This window comes from Eretmochelys imbricata, chromosome 1 (assembly GCF_965152235.1).
Source record: "Eretmochelys imbricata isolate rEreImb1 chromosome 1, rEreImb1.hap1, whole genome shotgun sequence".
NCBI lineage: Eukaryota > Metazoa > Chordata > Testudines > Cheloniidae > Eretmochelys > Eretmochelys imbricata.
The window spans coordinates 276,604,802-276,625,601 of record NC_135572.1 but is presented as its reverse complement, the minus strand read 5'-3'; the positions used below and the strand labels follow the sequence as shown (position 1 = coordinate 276,625,601).

At 44.3% G+C, this 20,800-nt stretch overlaps 1 protein-coding gene across 1 annotated transcript in view; it reads right to left on the bottom strand.

Annotated features, from left to right (window-relative positions):
* The window catches only part of NTN4 (netrin 4), a 98,157-nt gene that overhangs the window by 23,958 nt on the left and 53,399 nt on the right, over window positions 1-20,800 (bottom strand). Inside the window, exons 4-5 of the mRNA XM_077807688.1 lie at window positions 6,701-6,827; window positions 2,117-2,305 (exon numbers count right to left, since the gene is read on the bottom strand). Of these exons, the coding sequence (XP_077663814.1) occupies window positions 2,117-2,305; window positions 6,701-6,827 (316 nt within the window). The remainder of the gene's footprint in view (window positions 1-2,116; window positions 2,306-6,700; window positions 6,828-20,800) is intronic.

Here is a 20,800-nt window from a genome sequence, read left to right as displayed (position 1 = left end):
GTCTCTTAGGATTTAGTGTGAGCGGTGATACTTACAGATAATTAATTCTGTGACATGACAGTTGATTGTTAGTTTGATTTTTTCTATACACACTGGAATTTTTCCATTTGAATCATGATCTCCATTTTGGAGTGGAACTTTCCAATAATTACACTGATACTTATTTTTGCAAGCAGGTTTTCTCTGTGCTAGACCCCAGTCAGTAATGGCCCTTCCCAAACTAGGCAAGGTTTGCACTGGAACTATTAGACCTGGGAGGACTGAATGATACTCTCTTTGTAAAACATTTCAGTTCAGTTCCTAGATTTGTCAAGCAACGGGCACTACCAGTGTACAGATACAACCCACTCCTTCTATCTCCAAGGTGGATTTTGCTGCTTCTCCAGTGCTCCCAAGGCCACATTCAACTCCCATTGAAGTCAATGCAAAAACTTAGATTGGCTTCAGTGGCCTTGTCTTCGCGAGAAAAAAAGGTGTGGTAACAAACATGAGGTAAAATCCTAGTGAAGACATGGCAGTTGTACCTCTAACACATCAGGCCAACATAAATCCTAGGTTCCCCCAAAGCATTTAGTGTGATCTGCTGTCATCTGAAAATTGCCTTTTCATGGATTTTACCTCGTGATAGTTGCCATGTGTCAGTTAATATGAGGTAAGAATGCACCTTTTTTCCTAGTGAAGATGGGAGTTGGAAAAGACCCCTAGAAAGTGAGCGGCTGAATCCAGGATTCTAACCCGTATTTTCTGAATGGGAGTACAAAACAAAAACACCCTTGTATATGACCTGGCAATAATTATTGAAGAAAAATATCTGATATCACAGATGAAGAGACTAGAGACTGCAAAGTAGGTAATGGAAGTAGGCAAAGGGATACTAGGAAAATATTTGAAGTAAAAGTATTTAAGAAATGTGTTGTCTATATATTATAACATGAAAATATTATTTACCTGTGTAATGAAGGATTGAGGTCACATACATTTTCATAAACTGTATTCTAAGAGGAATCAGGTTGGTAAACTATACAAGGTGTATTATCTGGGCTAGACACACATCTCTCCAGTTAGTGAAATCAAACATCCAGAGGAGACTAGATCCCTCTGCCAGCTGGCTGGGGCAACAGAAAGCCACAGTGGAACAAGTAAGTGCCCAGTGAGATGAAAAGGTTAGTTGCCACACAACTCCAAGTGAAGCCAATGGGAGCCACATGCCATATTCAACCACAGAATGCAACTCTACAGTTTCAAAGGATACTGCCAATTTCTCTCCTCTGAGAAGGGATTCTTGCAGTGCTTTCTGAAGAAGATGGATACAATTTTCCCTTAAACAACACTAACAGTACAGGAGCCAGATTCTGTCTGCCACATATGAAGTGACAGCACCAGATTATGCTCTCTTATGCCAGTGTAAATCTCGTGAAATCAGTGGAGTTTGTAGCTGTGTAGCTGAGAGCATTACTTGGCTCACTACATTTCTCTCTCAGTGTAATCCATTGAATGTGGTTTGTGGATTTGAAGTTCTCTACAAGTCACAAATCCTCAGAATGTTCCTGGGTGATTTTTGCATTTGGATCTCCCTGTGGACTATATAACTCAGGAGTCCCACCAGAGTCAAACTTGCTGGAATAATGTTAACTCACACGGAAATTTCCCCCTTCAGATCCACCTGCTTCTGAGAGTCAGATGAATTAGGGTTGTTGGTTTTTGCTAATTCCATCCACTTTTGGTCAAACCATCCATTTCAGGGCTTCTGCCAACATTAATGAAGAAGATGTGCCGATACGGAGATCTGTTCTCCAAAAACAGCAGGAGAATGCTCAGGAATCCTCATTTAAGTGAAGAGGCAGCTGTCAGCTAATCCAGTGTATAAATAATACTAAATTACAGAGAGCCAGAGTGCTGATTTGTTAACAGCATCTGCTGACCCCTAGTCTGGCAAACTCTACTGGTTTTTGTAAATAGCATTAAACAAACCCAAAGATGAAGAAATAAATATACTGTTAAGAACTTATAGCCCTCTGCTAAAGCAGCACAAATGAAAGATGGGAGGATCTTGTCTTCTAGTATTTAACCCTCAAGTTTCAGTTGGTATTTTATCAGTTAATTGACAGTGACTTACATTTGCAGGCATCTGGGGCAGAGAAAGGCCTTCTGAGATCTCGGTAGAAGCCTGGCTTGCAACGTTGGCAATGCTGCCCTTCAGTGTTGTGTTGACAATTATCACAGACTCCGCCACTGCGATTCCCTGAGGCCAGCCATGCATCCATGTCAAAATGACACATGTCAGCATGCCCATTACATTTACATGCTGGGATCAAGCCAAAGGAAACAAAAAGACTCATTAAAAAGAGGAAAGATTGTGGTGTGTATAAAAGATTAATGCAAATGCTGAAAAATGAACATACAGTACAGCAGTAGCAGAAGCAACAAAGAAAATCAAATGTACATACAGGCCAGCAGATGTCTTTAAAAAAAGTACCCAGTTATACCAGCACTTGCATTTCCAGTGTAACTAATTGTTCACGGAATCTTGCAAGTGAGACCGAGGCCCTGTTGGGGGGCCATAGGCGAGTTATGTTGGTTTGAGTCTAATGAATTAGGGATTCATATTTTAATAAAATTTAAGTCCTTCAACATCTTGTCAATATTGTTTATTTTCTTCATTTTCTTAGGTACACTTCTTTAAATTTACAGAATTAACACCTATTCTTATTTAACCGGATTATGTTCAGGCTCGGTAGATATGGTTTTGAGTAACATGCAGAATGCTCATGGAAGAAAATAATATGGATTCTGATGTATGCTGAAGGTCCTTGCAAATAAAAAATAAAGCACTCAAAACCAAATGTTAGAACAATGGGCCTCATTTATAAAAACTTCATAAATTCAAATATATAAAGAACTTTCACATTATCACAAAACATGGAAACCAACCTAATTCCCTCCTTTGACAGGGTTACTGGCCTAGTGGATGGGGGGAAGCAGTTGATGTGATATATCTTGATTTTAGTAAGGCTTTTGACATAGTCCCACACGACATTCTCATAAGCAAACTAGGAAAATGAGGTCTAGACCAGAGGTGGGCAAACTCCGGCCCCTCAGCCCTTTTAATCTGGCCCCCCGGGAGCGAGGTCAGGAGCTGGCCCTGCTCAGGCACTCCTGCCAGGGAGTGGGGTCGGGGGCTTGCCCCGCTCTGCCTGCCCGACGCTCCCACGTGTTCAGGTGGGACCTACGTGAGGGAATGCATGTTACTGCAGCTGCACAACCCAAACGTGCTACCAGAGCCTGGAAGGTGCAAGCCCATGTGTCTGCTACTTGTTGGCTTAGGTGACTCTGCTGTTTTAATAGTGTTAATTTTCCATTGTTGAAGATAAACCAAAGAGTAGTTGGCCAGGGAGTGCAGGCTGCATTGTTCACATTAATCAAAGAGGGATTGGAAAGGAGGTAAGTTTGGTTTAATTATTGTAATACTTTATGACAGTATATTTATAATAGTAAGTGAGGTTTAATGTTTATTTCCACTAAAATGTATCTTTATTAAATAAAGATTATTTGAATATCTCTGAATTGTTAATTTCCTGAGCATTCATGGCCCACCATACAATTTCTATACCCAGAGGTGGCCCTCAGGCCAAAATGTTTTTCCACCCCTGGTCTAGATGAAATTACTATCATGTCAGTGCGCAACTGTTTGAAAGACTGTACTCAAAGAGTAGTTATCAATGTTCTGATGTCAAACTGGGAGGGTATATCTAGTTGGATCCCACAGATGTCTTGGGTCCAGTACTATTCAATATTTTCATAAAGTCTTGGATACAGGAGTGAAAGTAGGCCAGGAGGGGCTGGGAGTACCGGTAAGAAGGGGCTGCCGGTACTGGCCTGTATGCTGCCAATGTTAAAGTGCTACCGCAGCAGCGCTTTAACATTGCTGCCACACAACCCCGGGCAGCGGCCCTGCTGGTAGGGACCTGGAGGGTAAAAGGGGCGGCTGCCCCTGGGCCCGGCAATTTAAAAGGGCCCAGGGGCTCCCAGCTGCCGCTGCTACCGTGGCAGTGGCTGGAGCCCGGGGCCCTTTTAAATCACCGCCGGAACCCCGGGCAGCGTGGGCCAGGCAGCGCAGATGGGCTGGCTGGGGGAGGCTGACCACCCCAGCCCCGCCCATTCCGCCCGAGGCCCCAACCCTTCCAAGGGCCCGGAGCCAGGCCCCTGTACTGGTAAGTCCTCTGTGCTACTTTCACCCCTGCTTGGATCATGGAGTAGAGAGTATGCTTATAAAATTTGCACGACACCAAGATATGTGTGTGTGTGCATGGGGGGGAGGTTGCAAGCACTTTGGAAGACAGGACTAAAATTCAAAACAAGCTACACAAACTGGAGAACTGGTCTGAAATCAACAAGATGATGTTTAATAAAGACAAGTGCAAAGTATTACATTTAGGAAGGAAAAATGAAATATACAACTACAAAATGAGGAATAGCTGGCTCGGTGGTAATACTGCTGAAAAGAATCTGAGGGTTAGAGTGGATCACAACTCGAATATGAGTCAGCAATGTGATTCAGTTACACAAAAGGCCAATACCATTCTGGTGTGTATTAACGGGGGTGTTGCATGTAAAACACAGGAGTCTTGCTGTACTAGGCACTGGTGAGGCCTCAGCTGGAGTATTGTGTCCAGTTCTGAGTGCCATACTTTAGGAAAGATGTGGACAAATTGGAGAGAGTCCCGGGAGAGGAACAACAATTATAAAAGGTTTAGAAAGCCTGACCTATGAAAAAAGATTTTAAAAACTGGGTAACATTAGCCTTGAGAAAAAAAGATGGATGGGGGTACATGATAACAATCTTCAAATCTATTAAGGGCTGTTGTAAAGAGAATGGTGATCAACTGTTCTCTGTGTGCACTGAAGGTAGGACAAGAAGTAATAGGCTTAATCTTCAGCAAGGGAGATTTAGGTTAGATGTAAGGAAAAACGTTCTGATTATACAGGTAGTTAAGCTCTGGAATTGGCTTTCAAGGGAGGTTGTGGAATCCCCATCATTGGAGGTTTTTAAGAACATGTTGGACAAACACCTGTCAGGGATGGTCTTGGTATACTTGGTCCTGCCTCAGCACAGAGGCTAGACTTGATGACTTCTGGAGGTCCCTTTCAGCCCTACATTTCTATAGTTTTATGATTTTCAATCACGAATTTGTTACTTCTAGAGAATGACACTTTCATCGAATTCTTTAATTATTATTTTATTTTTTCTTTCAATTTAGAACACTAAAAGACGGCCCAAATGCAAGTATATACTATATAAAGCAACATCTTATTTTTAAGTCCAAAGAAAAAGAGAGTAGCGTTGGCAAGGTGAATGGATATGTCCAAATTATCTGTGTCTCTGCACATATTCAGAGAGCAGATGTCCAGAGACATCCAGAAGCATGTGGTATCTACTGAGCATATTCAGTAGATTTCTTAAATCTTCATAGAAAGTCATCATTATGGTCAGGCAGGTCTTACAGAATCTCTGTCTGAGACATGAGCCAACCAGAGCTCAGCAGAAAATGTTATAAATACAAGAGCGACTGAGAGGGAGGGAGGAAGAAGAACATGATTCATGGGCAGAAGGTTTGGCTTTGAAACTTTGGACTGAAAAATAAACGACTGCAGTATAAAGCACAAGGGTTACACATACACAGGGTCTGAGAAATCCGCCAATCATTGAATATTCCAAAATGAAACACAAATTGCAGTCAGCTCACCCTTCTATCCAGGAGCAGCTCTAAATACAAATAATACTACATCAACACACTGGCCAGTATTTCAGTCTACCCCAACACCTTCAAAAGCCAGGGAAAACATGCAAGATGGCAAATCTGAGCTATTTCAGACCAGGGGCAGGAGGACATTCCAAAGCCCTGAGGCCTTTCTGGAGAACGCCCTGTGTATATAGCAACAACCAGAGCTGTGGATTTATTGAGTGGCACCAGCTAAGACACTTCAGAGCTGATTCTTCTAGAGCTGCTGAGAGCCTACAGCTCTTGTTCACTTCATTTGGAAATACGAGTGCTTAGAAACTCTGAAACCCAGCCCTAAAAGTGACAAGTTAGGCACCCAGAACTTCATGCACACCAAATTAGTGGACACTTTAAACAATGTTGGCCTTAATCTTTAACATGAGATATTAAATACCAACATTTAAAATCTCCTGGCAATACCTAAAATGGAAAAATAACGCCACCCCTCCCCTCAACAAAAGTACATCTTCATTAATTTATAGTGTATTATACAAACCGTTGTTAGTTGTGGCTGATTCTACTTTATACTGAAAAGCCAGACACTGAAAGCTGTGCCAACGCTTTATCTGTAGTTCTGTCTCTCATCCAGTGTCCAGTACAGTCTATTTAACGGCACTGTGCCTGCAATAGAAGCTCAGCATCTCAAGTAGTTATGCTTTGATTCCACAAGAAAGCCAAGCAAATACCTAACATGTTCTTGGTAGAATTTACATGCTAGCAGCTTTGCAAACAGAGCAGTTACCAATGTTTAAACACGTGGTGGGTGCTGACGTCGGTTCTCTACTCACTAAGTTACTTCACAAACAGCTGTCTGTCGTCTGGCTATTGGGTACCTTTTTGAAATATCAGAGAAAGGGGTGTGATAAGGAATTTCATTTATGCTGACAGTCTTGAGGCACTTTCATCAATCAGTTACTTACATCGGCATTCTTTTGGGGCTCCAGTTTTGCCATTTGCAGCCTGCCAGGGCTGGTCATTGTAGAGTGGAGCACAGAGCTGACAGTGGTGGCCTGCTGTATTGTGCTTACACATGCACCTTCCATGGACCTAGTGAAGGAAAACAGAACCAGGATCATTCACAGCATAGACTGCAAGGTCTCTGGGAGCAGTGACTGTGTCTTTATATGTGTTTGTACAGCAGCTAGTCCAATGGAGTCCTGACCCTGGTTCTGGGCACCATTGCAATAGTTAAATAATAATGGATAAAAAAGAAAAAGGGCCTGCATAGTGTCTGCCTCACTAGTCTGAACCTAGTCATTGGGTAAATAGTCTGCACTTATGCTTTCAACCATATATACCAATATATAACATCCCACACTCTTCTTGTGATTTTCAAAGCACTATTCGTTGAGGGGCTCTGGCTATGGAATGAACTTCCAGAGGAGATTAGGTGAAGCCAGAGTCTAACTGGCTTTTGAAAACACTCCAGAACCTTCCCCTTTGAAAAAAATCTTTCCATCGTACACAGAGAGAGAGAGAGAGAGAGAGAGAAGCAGAGTTTTTATCTGCAAAGGGAGAAGAACCAGCGATGCTGTGAAATACACTCAGGATGCTCTGGCTATTGATTTAATGTGGAAGGTGCACAGATACCATGGTGACAGGTGACAGTATAAAACCCTAAAACAGATAGATTATTAATATACAGAGTAGTTTTAGTTAGCATACTTTCTGAGCTCCCATAGTTTATCATGTGCCATTATATGAAAGCCATAGGTATGGGTACACACTCAGGGCCAGATCTGCAGCCCTTCAGGCTGCTTTGCACTGCTCCAGTGGTGCATAACAGCTGGAAAGCCTAGTGCAAGGGGAACCCTCAGATGATGTAAAGTCAGTTCTCTACCAACCTCTCTTCTAGCCACTAGCATAGGGAACAAGTTGGAGGTGTGACCAAGGGAAAGCGGGTGTGGCCAGAGTACCACTGTGGTGTGACTATTCTCAGGGTATGTCTACACTAGGAAATTAGGTTGATTTTATAGAAGTCGATTTTTAGAAATCAATTTTACACAGTTGATTGTGTATGTCCCCACTAAGCACATAAGTCGGTGGAGTGTGTCCTCAATACCATGGCTAGCATCAACTTACGGAGCGGTGCACTGTGGGTAGCTATCCCACAGTTCCCATAGTCTCCGCTGCCCACTGGAATTCTGGGTTAAGCTCCCAATGCCTGATGGGGCAAAAACATTGTCGCGGGTAGTTTAGGGTACATGTCGTCCGTCTCCTCTCCCTCCCTCCCTCCGTGAAAGCAATGGCAGACAATTCTTTCGCACCTTTTTTCCTGGGTTGCCCATGCAGATGCCATACCATGGCAAGCATGGAGCCCGCTCAGTTCACTGCTGCTGATGTGAGCACTGTAAACACCTAGCGCATTATCCTGGAGTATGTGCAGAACCGGGCTAAGAGACGCCAGCACGAGGACGATTGTGATGAAGACATGGACAAAGACATTCCAGAAAGCACGGGCTGTGGCAATTGGGACATCAAGGCGGCAGTGGGGCTGGTTGATCTAGTGGAATGCCGATTCTGGGCCCGGCAAACAAGCACAGACTGGTGGGACCACATAGTGATGCAGGTATGGGATGATTCACAGTGGCTGCAAAACTTTCGTGTGCATAAGGCCACTTCCCTTGAACTTTGTGAGTTGCTTTCCCCTGCCCTGAAGTGCCAGAATACCAAGATAAGAGCAGCCCTGGCAGTTGAGAAGTGAGTGGCGATAGCCCTGTGGAAGCTTGGAACGCCTGACTGCTACCGGTCAGTCAGGAATCAATTTGGAGTGGGCAAGTCTACTGTGGGGACTGCTGTGATCCAAGTAGCCAATGCAATCACTGATGTTCTGCAATCAAGGGTAGTGACTCTGGGAAATGTGCAGGTCATAGTGGATGGCTTTGCTGCAATGGGGTTCCCTAACTGTGGTGGGGCGACAGATGGAACACATATCCCTATCTTGGCACCGGACCACCTTGCCAACCAGTATGTAAACCGCAAGGGGTACTTCTCAATGGTGCTGCAAGCACTGGTGGATCACAAGGGACGTTTCACCGACATCAACGAGAGATGGCCGGGAAAGGTGCATGATGCGCGCATCTTTAAGAACTCCGGGCTGTTCGAGCAGTTGCAAGAAGGGACTTACTTCCCAGACCAGAAAATTACCGTTGGGGATGTTGAAATGACAATAGTTATCCTTGGGGACCCAACCTACCCCTTGTTCCCATGGCTCATGAAGCCGTACACAGGCAGCCTAGACAGTACTAAGGAGCAGTTCAACTAAAGGCTGAGCAAGTGCAGAATGATGGTAGAAATGTGCCTTTGGACGTTTAAAAGCTCGCTGGCGCAGTTTGCTGACTAGGTTAGACCTCAGCGCAACCAATATTCACATTCTTATTGCTACTTGCTGTGTGCTCCATAATATCTGTGAGAGTAAGGGAGAGACATTTATGGCACAGTGGGAGGTTGAGGCAAATTGCCTGGCATCCAATTTTGAGCAGCCAGATACCAGGGCGATTAGAAGAGCACAGCTTGGCACGCTGTGCATCAGAGTGGCTTTGAAAACCAGTTTCATGACTGGCCAGGCTACGGTGTGACAGTTGTGTGTGTTTCTCCTTGCTGTAAACCCGCCCCCTTTGTTGATTTTAATCCCTGTAAGCCAGCCACCCTCCACCCTTCGATCACAGCTGGCAAAGGAAATAAAGTAACTATTGTTTTGAAACCATGTATTCTTTCTTTATTAATTAAAAAAAAAGTGAGATAACTGACAAGGTAGCCTGGGTGGGGAGGAGGGAAGGACAAGGCCACATTGCTTATTGTAGCCACACTACAAATCAAAACTGTTTGAATGACAGCCTTCTGTTGCTTGGGCCATCCTCTGGAGTGGAGTGGCTGGGTGCCCGGAACCTCCCCCGACACGTTCTTGGGTGTCTGGGTGAGGAGGATATGGAACTTGGGGAGAAGGCCAGGCAGTTACACAATGGATGCAGCAGGGGTCTGTGCTCTTGTTGGCTTTCCTGCAGCTCCAACAGATGCTTCATCATGTCCGTTTGCTCCCGCATTAGCCTCAGCATTGCCTCCTGCCTCTGCTCTTCACGCTCAGTTAATGCTTTCCTGGCCTCTGCCACTGAATGCCTACACGCATTAAGCTGTGCCCTATCAGTGCGGGAGGACTGCATGAGCTCAGAAAACATGTCATTGCGAGTGCGTTTTTTTCACCTTTTAATCTGCGATAACCTCAGGGACAGAGATGACAGGGGGAGCGTAGAAACATTTGCACCTGGGGGGAGATAAAAAGGGAGAGTAAAATTTAAGATGATACATTTCTGAGAACAAAAGGGAGACTCTTTCACAGTGAACCAAGCAATTCACAGCAGACAGCACATGTGCTTTAGGTACAAGATTGCATTTTGCCTTTTATATTGAGCGCCTGCTGGTGTGATGACACATCACAAACGGCTGGGCAACAGAATTTGGTTTCCAGGCAGCCATGGTAAGCCTTTTGGTAGGTGGGGTTGGGTTCTTACGCCTTCATAACATGTGGGAATGGCAGCGCCATCCTTTCCCATAGCAAGCAATGCCGGTTGGATTTCACATTTAAAAGGAGGGGCTGCGGTTTTCGGTTGGATGTGAGGCACACACCTCCCCCCACCTCACCGGGTGGCTATTCTCTGGGATGATCCCTTCACCCCTCCCCCCAGCTGTGTGGCTATTCTCCTGGATGATCCCTTTTAGCGAAGCACAAACAACCCAGCATGAACGGGGTTCTTTTACTGTTCCCTTACAAAAATTCCCCTATTTCAAACAGGTGACCATGAATGATATCACTCTCCTGAGGCTAACACAGTAAGATAAAGACCGAATGTTGCTTGAATGCAACCAAAACCCAGGACCATTCGCTGCCATGCTTTGTGCAGCAATGATTCCAGACTACTTGCTACTGGCTTGGCGTGGTAAAGTGTCCTGCCGTGGAGGATGAAATAAGGCAGCCCTCCCCAGAAACCTTCTGCAAAGGCTTTCAGAGTACCTCCAGGAGAGCTTCGTGGAGATGCCCCTGGAGGATTCCCGCTCCATCCCCAGACACGTTAACAGACTTTTCTAGTAGCTGTACTGGCTGCGAATGCATCCCAATTCTTCAGGGCAAATCAAACATTAAACACTATTGCTTTTAAACCCTGTAGTGTAGGTACAAATGTGCACTCACCAGAGGTGCCTTCTCCAGCTTCAGGGTCAGGGATCCTGCCTTCGGAGGGTATTGGCTCCAGGGTGATGAAACAGTCCTGGCTGCCGGGGAGAACGGATTCACCGCTTGTTCTCCTTCTCCTCCTCCTCCTCCTCCACAAAATCCTCTTCCCTGTTCGGTGAGACTCCCCCCTTGCAGGTGTCCACGGACAGTGGTGGGGTAGTGGTATGGTGCCCCCGTAGAATGCCATGCAGCTGATCATAGAAGTGGCATGTATGGGGCTCTGACCCAGAGTGAACATTTGCCTCCTTTGTCTTTTGGTAGGCTTGCCTGAGCTCCTTGACTTTCATGCGGCACTGTTGTGTGTCCCTGTTGTAGCCTCTCTCCACCATGCCCTATGCGATTTTGGCATACATATTAGCATTTCTTCTTTTTGATTGGAGTTCGGCCTGCACAGATTCTTCTCCCCATACAGCAATCAGATCCAGTGTCTCCCTTTCGGTCCATGCTGGAGCTCGTTTGCGATTCTGGGGGGACTGCATGGTCATCTGTGCTGCTGAGCTTGCCACGCTGACCAAACAGGAAATGAAATTCAAAAGTTCCCTGGGCTTTTCCTGTGTACCTGGCTAGTGCATCAGAGTTCAAAGTGCTGTCCAGAGCGCTCACATTGGAGCACTCTGGGATAGCTCCTGGAGGCCAATACCGCCAAATTACGTCTGCACTACCCAAAATTTGACCCAGCAAGATCAATTTTAGAGCTACTCCCCTCACCGGGGAGGAGTACAGAAGTTGATTTTAAGAGCCCTTCAGGTCGATGGAATGGGGTTGGTTGTGTAGACACATTCATTTTAAAATCGACCTAACGCGGCTGAATTCGACCTAACCCTGTAGTGTAGACCAGGGCTCAGATACCAGCATGGCCCATTGATAGCTACTGCAGTCAGACACATGTTAAACAAGACTTGAGCCTTATAAATACCTGCAAACTGAAAATGTGACGTGGTGCTCAGTTGTAACCAGCCAATGAATCAAAGGTGATCTGCAAGAGGTTGCAGGTGTGCCAGGCATATCTCTTAATATGGGAAGCAACCTCATCAATCATCCATGTTATCAAAAAACGTTGATGAGGACTTTGCTGTTGTAATCAATATGTACTTTTTGGAGCACTTAGAATAAAAGAAACGTAGGCTGGAAGGGACCTCGAGAGATCATCAAATCCAGCCCCTGTGCTGAGGTAGGACCAAATAAAACTAGACCAGCCCTGATAGGTGTTTGTCTAACATGTTCTTAAAAACCTCCAATGATGGGGATTCCACAACCTCCCTTGGAAGCCGGTTACAGTGCTTATAGTCAGAAAAATTTCCTAATATCTCAACTAAATATCCCTTGATGCAGATTAAACCCAGTATTTCTTGTCCTACCTTCAAGGGACATGGAGAACAATTGATCACCATCCTCTTTATAACAGCCCTTAACAGATTTGAAGACTATTATCAGGTTCCTCCTAAGTCTTTTTTTCTCAAGACTAAAGATGCCCAGTTTTTTAAATCTTTTTTCATAGGTCAGGCTTTCTAAACCTTTTATCATTTTTATTGCTCTCCCTGGACTCTCTCCAATTTGTCCACATCTTTCCTAAAGTGTGGCACACAGAATTGGACATAATACTCCAGCTGAGGCCTCACCAGTGCCTAGTACAGCAAGACTTCTGTGTTTTACATACAACACTCCTGTTAATACATGCCAGAATGGTATTGGCCTTTTGTGTAGCTCTATCACATTATTGACTCATATTCAAGTTGTGATCCACTCTAACCCTCAGATTCTTTTCAGCAGTATTACCATCTAGCCAGCTATTCCTCATTTTGTAGTCGTGTATTTGATTTTTCCTTCCTATGTATAGTACTTCGCACTTGTCTTTATTGAATTTCATCTTGTTGATTTCAGACCAGTTCTCCAGTTTGTCTAGCTTGTTTTGAATTTTAGTCCTGTCTTCCAGGGTGCTTGCAACCCCTTCCTAACTTCCATATGATGAAATTTGTAAAGGCCTCCTAGTATCTAAACTGATTTCTAAACTGAGTTGACCAAACAGAGGTGTTTTATTTTTAAATAAAAATTTACCAAGAGCAGTAATAGAAAAATAAATGTAAAACAGTATTCAGGGCATTTCAAATGAGAGTCTTTCTTCAGATGTCTGACTGATATCCAAGCTCAAAAGATCTTTCAGTGTTTCATTTTTGCTCAAAATGAGAGTTGAACACCACCTAATTACTTGGCTTTTTCCCTTCTTCAGGTACACTTAAAATTATATAGAACAGAAGCTAATAAATCAAACGAGCTTGCTCAGATTACTTCCTATTAAGATAATGAGCTAGATTCACTGGTCCACTCTGGCTGATTTGTGCTGCTCCAACATTGCACAACAGCTGCAAAGCCAGCCTGACTGACTAGTTATGCCAGATTTATGGTTGCTTTAGGTTGCAGGAGCAACTGAAAGCAGTCAAAGTGTGCTGATGAATCTGGCTTAATAGCTGAATATGTTTTTAATTACTGCTGTAAAATGGTATCTTAAACTCTTTTGTTTGTGCTTTTATAACCATAGTTCTCAGTGCACTGTTTGCCACTGAGCCTCACAATAAATAAAAGATTTTGGAGAAAAATGTGTATGTAAACATGGAACTATTATGTACTCCTGAAAGAAACTAAACAGAAAGGGGCCTTGAACATGCTGTAAACAACTCCTGCTTGGCACACACATGGAATGGGCAAGCAGGTATTATGTAAATACTGTTTGTCTCAGAAATATCCAGCTGCACAGTGAGAGAAATGTATTACCTGGATCTGGTGGCTGTGTTTTTTTTGTTTGAGTGTGTAACACTTTGATGATATTTCTATTGCTGAGTATTATGTAAGACTTTCACTGTTTGACAATTAGACTGTAACTAACCTCTTAGACCATGATTGTGTCAAAGAAATCCTTGAGTATGTTTAGTGGAGTTCCCCGTGTGACTTATACAGCTATCAAGGAAGAGGGAGCCACAAGATCTGTGGATGCATGTGTTTGGTGGCGGGAGAGAAATAACAGAAACTACTGTTCTGTGGCTGTGGTAAAAGAACAGTGTCTCTTGAGTCAGGATTAGACTCTTTGCATGATGAGTCTGTAGGACTTTTGTAGTCACGATGCCACATTTTGGCTGGTTAGCACTGTTGAGCTAGCGTACAGACCTTTACAAACATACACTGCATGAGGATGACTTATCTAGGGCTAGATTCTGACGTGGACTTCACACCTGCGCAGGAAACTAAGGTGTAAAAACCTCTCTTACTCTCCTACCTGGGCAGTCTGAGCATTCACCTCTCTAGATCTAGCAGTCAGGGAGTGGGTGAAGATTGAGTGTAGCCTTGGCTACACACCTTCTCCTTGCCAGCCAGCACTGCTGAGCTGCTGTAGGGAAGTGTCACGGTTTGCTGCTGGTATTTGTCTCTGAGACATTATGCCTCCTTGATACTCCTGGGGCACATAATCCTGAGGTACCACATCTTGCCCAGGGCTGTGCCTAAAGCCACAGTCTAGCCTAAGTGTTCAGCAATTCTTCCCATGCCCATTGGCCATGAAAAAAAAAAAGTGGCAACTCAAACAATCAGCCAACAATTCACAACAGTAGAGCAAAACAGCAGTTACAAATAATGGGAAGGATCAAGCACCCTTGAACTTCAACAAAGAGATATCATGCCCCCCCCACCCCCATGAAAAGGACAGGTGGACCCAAAGTATAGCACCCCCTTTCTGTAACAAATTGTATGTGTCAGTGTCTTCTAATACATTACATTATGCTGCCAGAACATGAGGAAAGAAGGGGCAGAGATAAACAGCATGGGTTGTGTGTCCCAATACTTGTCCATTTATATGATATATATAGCAAGAATGCCAACCACTGAATTACTTTGCACTTGACCTCTGGAGAAAAGGGTTCTAATCAGGAAAGTGTGAGCAGTCATAAAACCTCGGTATAACAGAGAGAGACTGTTGTGATCAGAGTGATAAACAGGTCATGTTTAGAAGAGCTCTCTGAATGGCTTCATTAGATACGTACTTTGCACTCATTGCGCTTACAGTGGTTCTAAATGAGCTTTCAACCTTAGTTTAAGGAGTAAAATACCAGGGCTAGGAGCAAGTGTGAGGGCCTTTCTACTGCAGTCGTGAGAACTGCTTTGTGATCTTTCAGGTGCTATGGTGATGAGCACCCCAGAAGAGCCAGCTCTTGAGGCGGTATAATTGGCACAACTCCTGTTCAGATAGAGACAAAGTGGCAGAGTAGACGCACGACTCCCGTGTGACCGACTTCCTTTTTAAGGCATAGTTCTCTTGTGTGGTAAACGGTAATGCCGAACAATGCCTAACAGAAAGGTGGTGGGGGGTGCAGTGGGAGTACCACACGAAGCAGAATTAGTAGCCTCTGACAGCCCCAGAACTGCAACAATAGAGGCAAAAGGCTGAATTGTTGATGAGAGCTGAGGTGCACTGGCAGCGCTTTCTCTGTCTGATTAACCAGAGGTGGAAGCTTTCTCTTCTATAGCAAGACTCCTGCTGCTGCCTGATTTGTTTGGTGACATCACAGTGCAGTACGTGTGTTTATTGGAGGCTTGTTGCAGTTTAACTAGCCCACTAGCACAAGGGATGCATCATCCTGTGTAGTGACAGCCCAGCATTGGCCTATCCTGCAGAAGCACCAAGACATTACAGCAGCTCAGAGAGGAAGGAGTCAGAGGTCACAATGCTGGTCAGCTGTTTGCAGCCAGACAGAAGTGACACCTGCTCAGAAAGAGAACAGCTGGGAGACTGCAAAGACAAAGTGTTTGATGCCCTGCTCTCCATGGGCAAAAGGAGGAACCCTTTTTCAGGGTACTAGGGTGAGGGAGGGGAGCCAGAAAGTGGGATGGGGAAAAGGGAGAAAGGAAGAAGAAAGAATGGGGAATGGAATTGCTGTTTCAGCCACACTGCTGCTGTGCCTGTGTCTCAGCACAAAACATGAAACACCAAGCCCTGCTGAGCTCACTTGTTATCTTAGATCGGGGTAAGCAACCTATGGCACTCGTGCCAAAGGCGGCATGTGAGCTGATTTTCATTGGCACTCACACTGCCTGGGTCCTGGCCACTAATCCAGGGGGCTCTGCATTTTAATTTAATTTTAAATGGAGCTTCTTAAACATTTTAAAAACCTTATTTACTTTACATACAACAATAGTTTAGTTATACATTATAGACTTATAGAAAGAGACCTTCTAAAAACGTTAAAATGTATTACTGGCAAGCAAAACCTTAAATTAGAGTGGATAAATGAAGACTCGGCACACACATTCTGAAAGGTTGCCGACCCCTGTCTTAGATCATAGAAAACGTAGGACCACACACGGCCCTAACTCACCTGTGCCACTCCCACTGACATTTGCTGATACTATCAGCCCCTGCTATGTGGCAAGGTGAACACAATCTCACACCAAGTCTTTCCTGATAGCCACTAAAATCTCCACACTTCTAAGTCTCAAATTGTGCCCCTGGGTCCTGACTTTGTCCCGTATTGTAAATCCATTATTTCCTCCCAGTGAGTCCTTTTTTGAGGGTTCCTTTAGGCATCAGGGGCATATTGCCATGCAATCCCCTTTTTCAAGACTTATCAGGTTGTGCTGAATGAGCATCTTCAGAAGACTTTCCCACCACCCCTACATTATCCCTTTTCCAAAATGAGAACATCTATTCTTCAAATGCAGCTCAGGGCAGTGGAGACTGGAAGCTCTTACCACCTTTGGGGGCCTGAGTGAAATGAGTTTGCTGGGCTCTGTCTAGTTTGGCATGAACCGGGGTCTACTTTACCAAAAACACCAACACAATTGGCACTACTTAGCCCCCATTGGCAATTTCAGCTGAAAGACCAAGGGCTGAATGGGCTTAAGGGCCCTTATCATCCTTATTGGGATGATTTAGTTGGGGATTGGTCCTGCTTTGAGCAGGGGATTAGACTAGATGACCACCTGAGGTCCCTTCCAACCCTGATATTCTATGATTCTATGATCACCCTTAGGGATCATCCCTCAGATCAGGGACGGCAGTGCAGAGAAGCTTGTCCTTCCTGTGTGGTACAGTTCTGTGGATAAACAGAGGCCTCCAGACTCATCTATCTGCTCTAATAGCACCAGAATTCCTAACAACACCCCCCCGCCTTACACCTGGGCTGACCCATTTGCAACTATAAGGCTTTTCCATCTGGGATTATTATGGAGCATTGCTAAATACACAAACACAATTCTCAATTCCTTTCACTGCTTCAAGCATTCACACAGTCATTGGTTCATTTAACCAGAAATTCCTTTTCCCATTATTTTTCTTTCTGTCCTGGAGTCTTTATGTCCTAGTTCACTTTCACACTATTTCCCTTCTTAGCTTGACAGCTCTGTGTAATGTCACTCATTATGCCAGACAGTGCAAACAGTGTTACAAAAGTTGATTTGTGTAAGATAAACGAGCGACTGATTTCTATGCACAAAGACAGTGGCTAGGGCATGTTTCCATCCATTGCCTTTTGTTGATGAATTAATACTTTCCAATGCTTCTTTTCAGATTGCAAATATGCTTGTGTTTTGGTAAATCTTTATAAAATACTTTCTCTGTGATTTATTACTTTCCAGAATTCACTGCAGTGAGCAAAAAGAAAGTGCTGTCTACAAGTAACCTATGTGTCAGGTCACTTGTTATTTATTAATTTGTATTTCTGGGTGTATCTACACTGAAAAAAAAACAAAAAAACCCAAAACCATTGGCAACAAGTCTCAGCCCAGGTCAACTGATTTGGGCTTATGGGGCTTGGGAACATCTACACTGCTATTTTTAGCCTGAAGCGAGAGCCCTATAGTGCGAGCCTGTGTCAGTTGACCAAGGCACTAAGACTTGCTGCCGTGGGTCCTTTTTTTGCAGTGTAGATGTACCCACAGTAGTGCCTAGATGTGCCGCCAAGATCAGAGCCCCAACTTTACATTGCCCAACACAAACACATGGTAAGAGAAAATCCTATCCTCAAAGATCATACAGTCAAAATAGAGAAGATGGACAATGGATGGGAGGGAAAACAAACGTTAATAGATGGTTTCTTTTATTTAATTTTTAAATGTATATCTTTTTTTGCAGGAAGAGGGCAAGATGCAAGTGCAGAGGAAAAGAGTTTAACACATAGTCATTCTCCAACATGGCTTTTATTTTTGTACATTTTACACTAATTAATGTGCCACTCAGTTTTATAATCTGTTCACTTACTGAAATTATTCTCTGACCTCTATCCTAGTCTAGTCTAGCTAGACATTTATAATTAGCTCATCACCACGGCACCTGATTTGAGACCCACTTCTGGTTTTGTATCCATCTTCAGTATTTAGCAAGACACCTACATTGTTGGCATCTAAACTCCATGGCCCAGATCCATTGAAAGAAGTTAGGAGCCTAAATACCTTGGCAGACCTGGGCCCATGCAACTAAACTTATTATTGAGAGTGCCCTAATTCTCACAGCCTCCCTTGTTCTCGCTAGGAAATGAAGAGCCTTTTGCAGAGGAACAGACATGTTTTCAGTGGTTTAGGGGCAGATTTTCAGCTGATGTGAAATTTTATAGCTCCACTGACTTCAATGGAAATAAACCAACTCACACGAGCTGAGGATCTGCCCTTAGTGTCTCACTATTAGGATATGCTGGGTGGTGCTAGCTTGATGCTCCTTGTTGTGTTACATGTAGGTTTGCTTCCACCTGTCAAGTCAGGCAGTTTTCAAGCTGTGCTCGCTGACAGACAAAAAGATGCTGTCAGTTTCTCTGCTCAACTTTGAAAATGAAACACATCTTGAAAAAGTCCTTGGGGTAGATTGACATAGTGCCTCGGAATATTAAGCAGAGCTATGAGGTCAACACCTTGATTATAGCTTTGAAAACGTACATTATTCATCCTACCATTAATTTTTAACTGTTGTAAGGCCAAACTCTGTTCTGATCCTGTGCGTGTGCATGTCTCTCATTTCTCTTATTAAGAGTAAATATAAAAATACTATATCACATTATTAGAGATGCCTCTTCAAGCAATAAGAGAACAAATTTGTACACCCACCTTGTTTACTCTCCCACTGCAATGCAGGGGAAGATGGGGATGATGGGCAGCACTTACAGGAAGGGATGACCATGGTGGATAATACTGGCTCCCAAGAAAAAGGGTATCTGATTTTGTGTGGGGAGGAACACTGGAAACACTACTGTGACGCCAGCTCTTACCTGCAGACATCAGGTGAGCACTTCTTCTTTTATGCTAGCAAGCTTGCATATGTAGATATGCTTGATGTAGATGTAGAGCAACAACTATAATTTTATATTTAGATGGTTAAGTCAGAGAATTGTGTCTGGAGTAGCAGAGCGTATCGCTGTGATGCCTCCTTCGTATCTGTGAATCGGGCATTGAGTCATGACGTGTTCCATGGTCTACTCTGGATGACCAAAGTTGCACACTGGAGAGCCTTTAATTTTCCATTTGTGCAGCAAGTATCCGCATCTGCCATGGTTTGTGCAGATGCGGTTTAGGGTTGCCCATGAGCTTTGTGGGAAATCAAAGCCAGGGATCTTCTGTGCTGGGTCTTTCACGCAGGGTTTATTTGTGACTTCTTGTGAACTCCATTTGGCTTTGAAGCTCCAGCAGGGTTGAAGTTGCATTGCTGAAGGTTAAATGCTTGGGTCCAAAAGGGCTAACACGACTTCAAGCGGTGTTGAGGGATGTTGTTAAGGCCCTGGTGGATGGGAAGACTTCACTTTCCGTGGTCCTCTGGAATTCCCAAAGGGTTGCGGCATTGTGGCGAACGGATGGTGAGCGATGTGCGATAGCACTGGCAGCCAAGGTGCTGGAGTACACTTGATGTACTGCATTGATGTACTGCACTGCAGTGTTCAGCTGGACATCAACAAGTCAAGTATGGCTACTTCCAGTCCATACCGGTGCACAGTACTAGGCTACGGAGTACACAAGGGCCATCCCTGATGTCCGTAACACCGATGCTCCTGAGCTTGTGCTTGCCAGTTTCTGGACCAGGTTGACCCTTGTCTTTGTCTTGGCAGCTACCTTCTTCAGATGGTCCTGGAAGGTTAAGTGTGATCCAGTTTCACTCTGAGATAGGTTGGAGAGTGGTTACGTCGCACAGTGTTGCCACAGAAGGTCACTTTCAGGATGTGCTCAGCATTCCTGTTATCAAGATGGAATTCAGTGACTGCTGTTTCGTAAGGATTTAGCTTGAGCCTCCATTTCTGGAAATATTCCTCCACGGTGTTTAGGTCCCTGTTCAAGGTGGATTCGATGTCGCTGAAGGTGGCTGCTTGTGTTGCCTGGGTAAGATCATCGGCATATGCCAATTTGCGTGACTTCATTGAACATATAAACACCGAAAAGCATCATTGCAAGTACTGAGCCTTATGGAAGTCCATTGTTGAGGAACTGGGGCGAACTGACTTTGTTTCCCAAGTGGACATGTAGTTGCCTCTTGCTCAGCATCGTCCGTAGCAGGCATCGTGTTTTGTGGCATGGGATGATCCTTGCAAGCTTCAGCATCAGGCCTTTAATTCAGACCATATTGTAGGCTGATGACGGGTCTACAAAGGCTGCACTGGTCTTAAATTTCCTCTGTAATCCAGCCTTGATGTGCGTTACAAGGACCAAAACTCAGCTGCAACAACTGCGTTTAGGTTGGAATCCTGCTTGTTCTTTGGGGATCACTGACTTGACGAAAGGATGGATTTTTGGCCCTTGTAATTCACATCAAAGACAGATTCCAGCTGGAAACCAGACC